Source organism: Plectropomus leopardus, chromosome 10 (genome assembly GCF_026936395.1).
Source record: "Plectropomus leopardus strain MGB_pleo_1.0 chromosome 10, ASM2693639v1, whole genome shotgun sequence".
Taxonomy (NCBI): domain Eukaryota; kingdom Metazoa; phylum Chordata; class Actinopteri; order Perciformes; family Serranidae; genus Plectropomus; species Plectropomus leopardus.
This window is the reverse complement of record NC_142185.1, coordinates 31433227-31446265: the sequence shown is the minus strand read 5'-3', so window position 1 is coordinate 31446265 and position 13039 is coordinate 31433227. Positions and strand designations below refer to the sequence as shown.

General features: G+C 40.4%; 1 protein-coding gene across 2 annotated transcripts; it reads left to right on the top strand.

Annotated features, from left to right (window-relative positions):
• Positions 1 to 964: 964 nt before the first annotated feature.
• popdc2 (popeye domain cAMP effector 2) lies at positions 965 to 12660 on the top strand. Of its 2 annotated transcripts, none has more exons than XM_042494415.2 (4): positions 965 to 1843; positions 6814 to 6922; positions 7520 to 7943; positions 10685 to 12660. In XM_042494415.2, exons 1-4 carry the CDS (start codon positions 1350 to 1352, stop codon positions 10765 to 10767), a joined length of 1110 nt encoding a protein of 369 aa, XP_042350349.2. In that variant the 5' UTR covers positions 965 to 1349; the 3' UTR covers positions 10768 to 12660. The 2 variants fall into 2 exon arrangements, with proteins under 2 accessions (XP_042350349.2, XP_042350348.2); XM_042494414.2 differs by having other exon boundaries at positions 7520 to 8084.
• Positions 12661 to 13039: the final 379 nt, after the last annotated feature.

Genomic DNA, 13039 nt, shown 5'->3' with positions numbered 1-13039 from the left:
TTTATTTATCAATTTTAAAATAAAACACTGATACATATAATCGGCAAAATCTCCCATTAATCGTCCAGGCCGAAAACCTGTCGACCTCTACTTGTAACACTAACCGCCATTCGAAATCTTTTATTACATCTGCAATTCGTCTTTCAAATTCTCTGTAAATGTTCATTTTTATTTGTTTTGTTTTAATGTATAATTGATAATTAATTCATTCTTTTATTCAACTGAACTTCTGAGCATATTTTTTGTTTTTAATATGTAATTATTATTAATTATTATTATTACTAATCTATTTACGTGTCTACATGTCACTGTATGTGTGCACAGCAAGGTAACAAATTGCTCCTGGCGGGATTAATAAAGTTGTCTGAATCTAAATATCCGTGATTTAAAGAAATGTACAATGCCAGCAGTTCTGGGTTGTCCTGAGACTGAGACGGACGCTGTGAGCTGTGAGTCCTGCAGGCTGAGTGGAGAGCTGGATATGTGAGGCGGCGGCGGTGCCTGTGGGTGTTTATACCTGAAATCTGACCTGCGCCGTCATCCTACTTATTTCAGTGTCTCTAAATATGCACCGGCTGAGCTGCCCTCCTGAGAGTAAACTGCACTCACAATGTTTAGGTGAAGGAAGAACTGTGTGGGATCCCTCCTCGGTTACTCTTCTGAAAGTTTCTTCCATTTTTTGGGGAAATCTTTCCATTATTCAGTGACGATAAAGCACCTTGAGGCAGCTTTGTGATTTGTGCTATTAGGTTACATAAATAAGATGTGTGTGACACTGTGAGTCTGTCAGATATTTGTTAGAGTCCCTGTCCTCCCTCCCGTTTCCTGCCTCCCTCTCTCTCGTTCTGTTATGTTAAGTAGCAGGCCTGCTTTCTGTCCGCCACTCTTTCCTCCTTGGGTTTCAATTCCAAACATGGTTATCCTTCTAGGGCTCGATCAACGCCCACCCTCCCTTATCCCCTCTCTTCCAGCTGTTGGCTCCGCACTACAGGCCGGCGGGTGAGAGAAATCGACAGAATAGTCGCAGCGGCGGACGGGAGACGACGGGAAGAAGAGAGGAAGGGACGCATAATGAGAGAAGAAGGAGAAACCCATTCCAGCTGTGTTTCTGTAACAAACAGAGCCGTGAGAACTTCTTCACACTGAGGGATTTTCCACGGCACACCGAGGGAACAAACATTTACTTCTGACATTCTTCTGTCAGCGTTCGCTGTTTATTTTTGAGCAAACAACTAGTTGCACATGTTGATGGGACAGAAATAGCACCAGGGTTTCATTGGATAAGAAGTCTTTTTTGGGTTTGTTTTGTGCATCAGAAGCTTCCTTCAGCTTATCATTTGAAGACAAACATGAGCGTGGACAACTCGACTCTGCTGGACAGCTTGTTCCATCCTCCCGTCTGCGACGGCTGGACGAACAACACAGAGGGAGCCATCTACCATTTGGGCAACACCATGCTGTTTCTGGGCTACATGGGAGGCAGCGGGGCCTATGGGTGCCTCTTCATCTTCGGCTTCCTGGCTCCCGCCTTCGTGTGCCTGACGGTGTGGGGCTGGCTGACCATGTGCGGCCTGGACGTCTTCACCTGGAACCTGCTCCTGCTGCTGGTCTGCCTGGTTCAGATCTGCCACCTGCTGTTTCGGCTGCACCAGGAGGGCATACGCAACGAGGAGCTGACCTCCCTCTACCAGGCGGTGTACCTGCCTCTGGGCGTGCCCGTCCAGGTGTTCAAGGAGATCGCCAGCGCCTTTGAGAACAAGGTGGTGGAGCTGAAGGCAGGAGAGACGTACGCCGTGGAGGGCAAGACGCCCATCGACCGGCTCTCCTTTCTGCTGTCTGGGAGGTGGGAATGTGTGTGTATATCTACACACCTGTGCTACATAACGCAAAAACATCTCCACAGAGTACAGCCAACACACTCCAGTAAAAGCAGCAATACCACAAATACTAAAATGTTTTTCTTAAACCCTCGATAACTGGTTATTTTCCAAGATGGATGCAGTGGAAACAAGTTGTAAACACAACATCTCATATACAGTATAATCATCTTAGAAGTTAACATGATGAACGTGTTAACAAACAGCTGCTTATTTACACATCCAGCAGAACAACATTAGCGTTCATGTAGAGGTCGTGTTTATGGCCGCTTGAGTCTTAGGCCCAGAATATACTGTGCGATTTTGGGCTGTCAAAGGAACATGGCAATATTTTCGGTCTCGGTTCTAAAACCGTGTTCCTACGTTGCACAGTGAGAGAGATTTTGGGATGACTGCTGTTACAACCTACGTCTACTAACCAACCAACAGAAACAAAGCATGAAATGATGCACTGATAAGCGTGACACTGCTAAATGCTGGTAGATGCCAACACTTAGCTCTCAGCTCTCACTGCAAAATCGGCATGCCAAGTCAGCCTCTTTTTCCATCCGCAACTGCGTCCACATTCTCCTCCTCTTCGCACTTTTTATGCCACACAATAATGTCACGATAGCGAGGGCTCAATTTGGTGGTTTACATTTTGCTCTTATTACTACAGCGGCATAGATGGATGATGCACATCGACAACGTTTTGTTGTTGCATTCTTGCAAAATGCCTGAAGGCTGAGCCGACATCAAAGAACTAACAGTGATGAATGCCAACTGCTGCATCGCCTCACTTTGCCTGTAACTCAGACAAACACATTTGCTTGGACACAAAAACTAAAGCTGACGGCCAGTTAGCAGATACGTTCTGCACCTGCATGAGAAGAGATAACTCTCTGGCAGACAACAGAAGTCAGTGTTCATTATTCAAAAAGGGAAACTGGCAGACTGACAGGAGGGACTCAAGATGCTTGTTAGCCAGTTAGCACACACACAACACAACGCGATGTTGAAAAAATAAAGGATATCTACAGTGTAGTAGCACATAATAACAGTTAGGAGCTGTTTCTGCTAAAGAGTTCAATAGATTAAACAAGTTTGTTTGGATATCACAGCCTCTTAACAAGGGTGTCAGCAGGGCCGATCACAGTGCAAAAACTAGGGCAACACTCACTCACCGATGGCCCGACATTGATCGACCTCCTATTTCATGGGCTTGGTGTGTCAGGGCTCTTATGTTCACCAGCTTGTTACTGTGTGACTGCAGTTTGAAGCTGAGCAGGTAGTTCACAGTGGATTTTTTGAGCTTTTTTGTTGAAAGCTGCTGTCTGGTTTGTCTGAAAATGACACTGAGTGAACCAAAACAAGTAAGTTTAACCAATAAAAGCAAAACAATTACACATATTACACATTTAAGTCATTTAAGTGATGAAAATATGACAGCTGCCGTAAATCGAAGTACCACCCCCAACGATGATGTCACAGAGTACTGACACACACTTTACACGTCTACGTCACTGCAGCAAAGTCCATTTTCCAGAATGGCCCATTTAAGAGTGTTTTTGTATCATATAATTGGATTGATTTGAATTTGCAAGATGGTCAAGTTAGAGCAAATTTCTGCATTAATCCTGTTGATAATTTAATCTTGTATTATTTCCCTCTGAGATGTTGTGGAGTTGAAGTAGTATTGAATGGAAATAGTCTTTTAAAGAACAAGTACCTCAAAATTGCACTTGCACTACTTTTTGAGACACACAACAAAAACTAAAAAGTGATTTGTATTTCAAGGCTCTTTCGGTTGTTTGCATTGTTGGGCGTAACTGTTATGAATGATGGGAGTTTTGTGGACAAGAATAAAGGTAGTTCTGTCTTACTTTTTCACTTAGAGTGTATGAAACTTAATTTTGGGAAATAGTATGTTGTTGCAGGTTTTATTGTCACTGAAATTAAGACAAAGGACATCTGTAGCACAGATATACAGTATATACCCTGGTATTTATCTGTTTAAAATCTTTCTCTCACTCAGTGTTTTTAAAAAAAGCTAATTTAAGAAGAATGCTGGATTCCTTTTTCGGACTCTTTTATGCTGCTGGCAGCGTTAAACTGTCACAGGAAACGTATCCTCTTCATCCAAACATCCTCAGAGTGGAGCTGCTTTAGATTTCACAGTCCTGGAGCCTTTACAAGAGAAATGTTGTAAACAGAGTATTTTCGTCTGTGACTCACCAGCGTGCCGTCCCTCTGCACTCTGCCAGCTGGTTAAATGATACCTTTGTACTTTGGGACAGGAGCAGACGCTCACTGCTCCTCATAAATTCATCATCTTAAATTAAATGTTGGCCACGCTGCTGACAGCTCAGCGTATGAGCCAAATTTAAAACAACACACAAAAACAAGGAGCTAATAATAATTTTTGTTACATAATGTTTTTTGTCATCTTTATTTCATTTTTATTAAGATTTTAAGATTGGAATTACTGATACACTACTACTGTGTAATCTAAGACATCTGACGGTACAACATGGCCAAAAGTATGTGGACATATGAACACATGATTGTTGAGATATTCATTCCAAAACCATCAACATTTCACAGGATGTTGAAACGTGAGTCCTGTTTGGTCCCATTAAGCCACATGAGCAATGGTGAGGTCCGACACTGATGTTAGATGATGAGGTTCATTGCAGGTCCACACTAAACTGAGAAAATATTTTCTTTATGAACCTGGCTTTGTGCACAAGGGCACTGTCATGTTAAAACTGGAAAATGTTTTTCCCAAATGGTTGCCACAGGGTTGGAGATATGCTTTATCATTTAAGGGACAGTTCACCCCCAAATCAAAAATAAAATCTAGATTGTTTTGGTGTAAGTTGCAGAGAGTCAGAGGTATTGGCTGTAGAGATGTCTGCCTTTTCGCCGATATAATGAAACTAGATGGCACTCAGCTTGTGGTGCTCAAAGCGCCAAAAAAGTACATCGGAAAAACTCAACAACAATGTCTCTTTCCAGAAATCATTACCAGAAAAGCAGCTCTGAACCAAAAGACACACGTGTCCACATACTTTTGGCCATTCATTGTATGTGCCACAAAGGAAATTACCAGCATTAGTACAGGGACATTTTTAGCACGGGGCTCCCCAATGAAAATCCCTAACCCTGGCAGTGTGAAGTGCCATATGGAGTAATTAATACTGCAATACAGAGTAGCTGTAAATTAACACCTATTGTTGTGGAGAGTATAAATAAAGAAGACTGACTCCATATAGCGAACAAATAAGCTTTCATCTGAATACAGAATACCAGTGTTAGCCTATTTATGATTATTTCAGAGTAGTGGTGGAAAGCATTTACTTAAATAATGTGCTTGTACTTTTTGAGGAAGTTTACCTAAGTATTTCCGTTTCATGCTACTTTATAATTCTTCAAGGCTCTTAAAGACATATTTAATGCCACACGGACTGAAATTTATGGCCGATTTTGCAGTAGCCAATGTTGATGTGGAAAATAACATGGACTGACATAAATAACTTAAGATTGGGGGGTCGGGGGGTGATATTTGGCAAGAGGAATTCTGTATTTTTAAAAACAAAAATACAATGTTTGCAAAGCAATGTCAGAAAAAAAAGATTCATAAAAATCCCTCCGCCAGTGTCACATCATTTTAAAAACTTTTGAAAGATTGAATTAATGTATTTTAATGTCAATTATGGCCTTTTTTTTTAGATAAATAGTTTCAAGGCCTTCTACGTAAACCCTGTTCTACTTCACTGCATCTCAGAGGGAAATATCTTACTTCTTACTCCAATAATAATTTGGCAACTTTGGTTACTGCAGATCCAGATGAATAATACAAAATATAATAATCAAATAAATGATGTTGAATTATTCTAAATTAAATATAATTTATCCCTAGAAGTAAATTTAAGTTACCCGGCAGATTAAATGGTTCAGATAAGCTCCATCTTTACCAGCTGCAACATTAAAGTGATGCACTGATAACTATAACTCAATAATAATATAATAATTGTACAATAATATAATAATTTACATTCTTCTAAAATGGGACATTATGTTCAGTGCTTTACTTGTGGTACTTCAAGTATCTCATGCCAATACTTTTGTATTTTTACTTTTAATGCCAGACATAAAAGAGTATTTCCACATTGGTGTTGCTACTTTTACTTAAATAAAAGATCTGAGTACATCTTCCACCACATGACTTGCAATTAGACTTTTTAACTAAATGTCTTTGTTTTATCCTTTGTAAGTAGTCCTGCCTTACATTTAGAGGCTGTCCTGGATAACAAAGGAAGAGAACCGTTTTGGTCAAGAATAATTTCCTGGAGGAGACATCCATTTCTCTCAGTAGATGTCAGGTGATTGACATGAAGCAGACCGTTTGCAGCCCTGATATGAGAACATTCACCTCACGCTGAAATGAGGATAAAACAGAAGCTTTTGACATAATCCAATGAAGGTTTAATGTTTAGTGCGCTGGGTTATCTCACTCTGCGGAAGTTATTCTTCTTCTAAAATAAAGCTTCCGTCTGTGGGAGGAACGTCCAAAGTCTTAAACTATGACTTCTGAAAGAAACCTGGCAGAGGAAGAAACCAAACCAAGTACTCACGATGTTTTTTTTCAAGTAGAAATACAACCTTCTGAAAATACTGCACTGCAAGTAAAAATTTGACAGTCAAAATGCTACCAGAGTCAGATATATAATCAGAAACATGGACAGGATGAGATACTTCATCTTTCTACAGTTAACAGTAGTTTGCTGTGGTTGTAAAGCTCTAAATGTCAAAAACAGAGCAGTCGTCAGTCTGTCCACAGATTTGTCTGTCAGAGATATTCATGCAAACATTTACTTGCAAAGTGACCTCCAGCTCTCTCTCTGCTCTCATTATCACGTCTTAATTCCCGTCTCTCTTTTTAAACCCCCTTTAGGATCAACGTATCTCTGGAGGGACAGTTCCTGCACTACATCCACCGACACCAGTTCCTGGACTCTCCGGAGTGGGAGTCTCTCAGACCAAACGAGGAGGGAAAGTTTCAGGTACACGCAGTTTATTTGTTCAGTCCTAAGTGTGGCAGCAAGTTAACTTCAAGTAACTTGAAGCGCTGCCACTTGAAGGTTTTGGAACAAGTAACCAAGACGTGGATATCGAGTTGTCTTTTATTTTGCGTCCCTTCTATCAGACGCAGCATCTGACTGATAAGCTTAACAAAGCAGGAGCCTTGCTGTTTTTCACATATCCTGTTGCTTCGTTAAAGTAGAAACAAGGCCTGGACAAACTAAAGACTGTTTTCATAATCAATCAGCTGTTTACTTTCTGGGTTAACTGATTGATCATCACACTCAGCACCTGCTCTATTGGGCCCACGCTGTGGAAAATCTGGTTAATTCCATACCAAACTAACAATACAGCTTTTTTGGCTTCATGAGCCACTAAGCAACCTTCACAGGAGTGAACGGGTGCTCGCCTCCAACACGGTATCCATTTCTCTTTATACATCCATGATTCCCTTTGTGTATGCAAGACGCAAACAAACAGGGGCCCAAAACGTTGCTCCATCCTGCTACTGTTGGTAAAAAGCTCCACAGGGAACCTTTAACACACTTATATTCAGGTGTTTCATTCACACTCCCCAGGTGACCATGACAGCAGAGGAGGACTCCCGCTACATCTCATGGCGTCGCCGCCGCCTCTACATGCTGATATCAAAGGAGCGCTACATCGCCCGCATCTTCTCCATCATGCTGGGCTACGACATCGCAGAGAAGCTCTACAACCTCAACAACAAGCTCTACATTAAGAGTGGCGTGCTGCTGGACATCCGCCTGCCCAGCCTCTACCACGTGTTGGCCCCCTCCTCGCAGGGCAGCGGCAGCGGAAGCGAAGGCGGCAGCGGTAAGGAGCAGCAGCAGGGCGAGGACCCGACACCGGCCGACCACTTGTCCGATCCAGCCAAGCCTCAGCCCCCCCACCTGCAGGGACCAAGGAAGACCACCCTGGATGAACCGCAGCGCGACCGCTATCAGCACCCCTGGGCATCTGACCCCGAGCTGCCCACTGGTGAGGACTCCACCAGCCTGGTCCTGGAGGACTTTGCTGATGTGGCGGGCTCCTTAACGGATTATGGCAGTGAGAGGGATTATTTGAGGTAGAGGGGCGGGGTGCTGGAGCTAACACACGGGGTCACCACTTAAGCTACATGTAAGTACCTCACCTGGGCAGAGAGCGAGGGGGGCGGTGTGTGTGTGTGTGTGTGTGTGTGTTTGTGCATGGGTGGCTTGCAGTGCACAATTCTTACTAACACTGCTTCATAGGGCTGGGCGTTGATTACAGCATTAACATGAATATTTTCCTAACAATATGGCAAATGAATGGTGTAAAGTAAAAAAGTGAATTTATTCAAGTACATATTTGATGTATTTCCATTTCTGTGCAATCTCAGAGGGAATTAATGTAGGTTATATTACTTAAGATTTATATAGAACACTTACAAAACAGATCCAAATACTATGAGTCAGATAAAATTACCAAGAACATACAGTATATATAAAAACTATAGTTATTTTTACATTAAAACACTCTGAAAGTGTCATTATTTTTTTCATTGTATTACTTTAGTACATTTTGCTCACAGTGTTTATATACTTTTATTTAAGCAAGATTTTTTAATGCAAGACTTTTACTTTTAATGGAGTATTTTTATATTGTTATAATACTACTTTTACTTAAAGGAAAAGTTCTGATATTTTTGAATTGAAATTGTATGGGGTATTTATCTATGGTTAGTCTGTCAGCACGGCCCAACTTTGGAGAAGCAGTGAGTAAGGATGCAGGATATTTGATTTTTGGTCGATATTTTCTAATTAATAGTCAATACCTACACGTTCATATGTTTTTCCACCTAATTGCAGAGAACACCAAGTCTCTCTGACGATTCCTTTAACCTAAGTTACATGTAAAACATGACGTATTTATTCTTATGTGTTGATAGGTAATAGCTTGGACAACATTATTTCGAAAAAATGACAATCAAATTACAGTAATAATCATCGTCCAGCCTCTGCTGTAATGTTATTATGGTTTTTTATTTAGTTTTCTGGTTATTTTGCACTTATTTAATTTGTAATGTGAGGATCTGATGCTTTGGCTGCTTTGTCTGTCGCATTTCAAACACATACTAATATTAAAACAATCAGTCTAATTTAATTTTGAATGGTTTTTGGGTAACTAACAAACTTATTTGAGGCTGTAGATTGACATTAAACTGGTGGGCTGTAGTCCTCAGTTTTGGGGATATATCTGGATTTTTATGCTACATTCAAGACATACTTTAAGATTAAAATCGATTCCCAGCCAGCTGCTCAGCATTAGTGTTTATTTTGGCTCGGCCACTCACAAGCTTAGAGTCATCTTTGGTACAGTAGCCAATTTGTTTACTCAGATAGAAGAGATCTGCTCAGTGAAATGAGCACAGAGTGGGATCAGACAGTCGATCGGGTCCTGTGTGTAGCTGTACTTTGTATAGTGTGTGCGGGTTCGACGATGTAAGAGCAGAAGCGAGGTCGGCCAGGCAGCAGCTGTGTTCTTTTCGGAATAGGATTACAGCTCGGAAATTTCAGGGATCTCCACGAAAAAAAAACGCAGTACCATGGTAGTAATCCAGTGTGCCCACCCTTTGGCTGTCTGTCGGTTTATCTGTTCACCCTTCGACCCCCCCGCCTGCCTTCCCACTATCCTAAAAGCAGCACTCGCCCAATCACAGGTGGAGGATCACATTTCATAGCTGGACGGTGGGGTCAGAGTCGGGTTTGGGTTGCAGGGCGGCTGTGAAGCAGTCGGCCAAATCTATCAAAGACGGTAATAACACAACTTCAGTTCAGACATGGCACGACAAGTACTCATGTCTTTTGCTTTAAAGTAACAAAACCACTGTGTAAAATACTAAGAAAAAATATAAACACAGTGTTAACATCAAACTGTACTTAAAGCTGAAATGTAAATGCTGTGGCGTCGAGGCATACCACTTAAGGAACACTTAAGTAAAAGTACTACATAATTGTACTGAATTCCAGTACATGAGTAAATGTATTAGGTTACTTTATACCAATGGGCGATGTGAGTGATATAAACACAATATTCCCTTCAAATATTCCAAATTGGGCCATTTCCTGACATTAAATAGGCTGGTATTATTCAGGTTTTAGGAGCATTATTTGACATGTATGCAGCCAGTTTGGAATATGCGTATCAACTGGAGTTTTTACTGCAGTTTGCGACACATGGCCTGTTATTCATTCACAGTCTGCTCTTGTCATGGATACAGCTGTACACAAACCAACTCGAAAACGGTTTACAAGGCTGGTGAACCAATGCATGCAGAAAAGCCCTTATGTGCGGTCAGAGGAAGAAACACACCCACTTTTAAACATTATGAAACACTTGTACATCAACAGGTGTTTGGATTTATGCAAATATCTCAACACCGACATTTTCAAGAGCGTGGTTGCAGAAATGACAGAGGGAGACTGTGTCTGCACAGGGCGACAATTTGGACCACCAGTAAGAAACTGCAAAACAATCCTAATTTTTACACAAAGAAGCAAAATAACAACCGGCTCCAGCTGTCCTACTTTTTCATATTTTGACGAGATAAACGACATGTTAGGGCAAGTCAGTCGGAGTATGCAGAAACTGATCTATTAATCGGCAGTCTGACACAGCATGTCTGTCATGTTATCAGAATGGCAGGAGAGTTTGTGATTATGAGATTCCTAATCAAAGCCTCGATGTTGACTCTGCAGGAGGTGATAGTGACGGGAATCTACCGCCTCGATTCCAGAGGGGCAGAGCGCCGCTGGCTCCGACCGACACTCCCAAACTGTGAGGACAGTCTCTCCTGGAAACACTCTTATTATCTACAGTATAGCAGTATGAATGTGTCACATGTCACTTGATACGACACTGTCTTCTCCTCGCTCTCTGTTCTCACCTTAGTTCACATCATCAGGCTTGAACATCCAGAAGCTCTTCCTTCTCTGATACTGATGTATTTTAAAAATCAGTATTTGTTGTGGCTGATATTTATCACCATAATAACTTTTATCAATTTAATGCCCGACAATTGTAGTTTTTTTTTACTGCCTAAATATTTTTGGTCAAGATTTAAAATCTTTGAAGCACGATTTTTGCCACCATGAAGCTCTGAAATCTGCCTAAAAAATGTACAGGTGGGGAAACGCTGCATTTATTCATTTTAAATTAAATTTCTAGATATTATTGACATTTCAATGAACATGGGTTTTACAAAATCTACAATTTATACAAAAAGCTGAGTGACCCAATCTCCAGAGTTAACACTAGTATTGTACATTTCTGCAAACCACATATACATTACATTTGCCTGTTAGCATCTAGCAAATATGTTGAAACTTTACTTTTTAACAATGCTGCGGTTAACGTGGTTAATTTAGGCACAAGAACCACTTGTTTATGATTAGGAAAAGATCATGCCTGGACTTAAAATTCTTCTTTGGGGACACAGTCTTAGCAGGATGTCTGTCCCAGCAGGAATAGCAGTATGTTTCGGTAATTAAAAAAAACCTTTTTGCAGCACTATTCAGGCAGGACACTCAGTAATTTCTTTGTAAAAAAACAATCTGCTGGAAATACAGCAATGACTGTTAAAACATATCAAGTTTTGCTGGCTGTTAGTCTTGAACAGTGGTCTTTAACCAACACCTCCTGATGATAAAGTCGACTCATAAACTATATCACTTTAGAAACATTTATATGACACATTCAAAATGTGCAGATGTAACGTATCTGTGGTTTGCAGAAACATACAATGACAACTTTTTTTCTCGTGACATGGCTGACATAAAATGCTCCAAAAGCATTTATTTGTTTCTGTTGCAGCTATCAAAGAGAAACATCAGTCCAATTAAAGACTTGTGGATTCTAACATTTAATCTTTTAACTGTCATTTAAATCTTTATTAACACCATCACTGGAACTGAGGACAGACGCCTTCACTTTACCAGCACACTAAATGTCTGAAATGTTTTTGTTGTGTAATAAAAGCAGATTCTGTAACACTGAAACAGATGAACTTGGTTTTCATCTCACTTGTATTTGATGTTAAAACTATGATTGTTTGTTTTGGACTTCACATGATTTAATGTTGAATTTGACTTCTGATGTTTGTTTTTTTTCACAGCTCTTGCAAAATGTTATTAAGGGTAGTGATTTAACTATGTAAGGCTAATACTGTACACATTTATTTTCTGGATCTGAATGACTAAACAACTGCTTGAAAATACAACAAGCCTTCATTTTACTCAATTCTTAATCCTTTGAAGATATGAAAAATATTTAGTTTTGTATACTTCTTGAGAACTTTCCAGACGTGTACGAATACTTTCGGTACAAAATCTGCAACTTAGTAGTTTAGATTTTCTCCATTTCACTCTCATGTTTTGTCGGCATATTATGTTTGTTTCTCTGAGTGCACGCTGACTCGATGCCAAATTATTCTGTAGAAAAACCTCTTACAACACCAACGTCTTTTTGAGGATATTTTGCCTGTAGATCATGTTTTTTTTTAAGTAACTGAGTATTTAATACACATGTGTATACTGTGAAATGTGCTATTTCTCCTGTTACTGACTTCCAAAATACAGAGATGGGACTTACTGTACATGAAGAAGTCAGTGTTTTTTTAAAAAGTATTTTCATGGGGCCAAGATTTCTCCATAAAGTTCTTTGTGTGCAGTGAAAATGCAGTTTGTTTTCTGTCACTTTCTGCTTTCTGTCATACTCACAAGTCCACGTCACAAGTCCACTTAAACAACTATTTCACGTCTCACAATAACTCTCTCCATCACAGCTAAACACAGCAATAAAATATGTTTCTGAAAACATTTTAGGCATGAACTAGGCAGTGCAGTAACTTATTCATGGTTTATATTTGATCAGCCCTGACTAGTTTTACGGTTTGATTAGAGTTTGGTCTGAGTTTGAGAGTGAGAGGGGGCAGGTCTGTTTTGTGATGCACTTCTATACTCTTTGTGTATATGGTGGCGGCAGCATGGGTGGCGAGCAATGAAAAATTAAGATGGCTAAAAAGAGAATTAGTTACGGCATCACATTGCGTCATA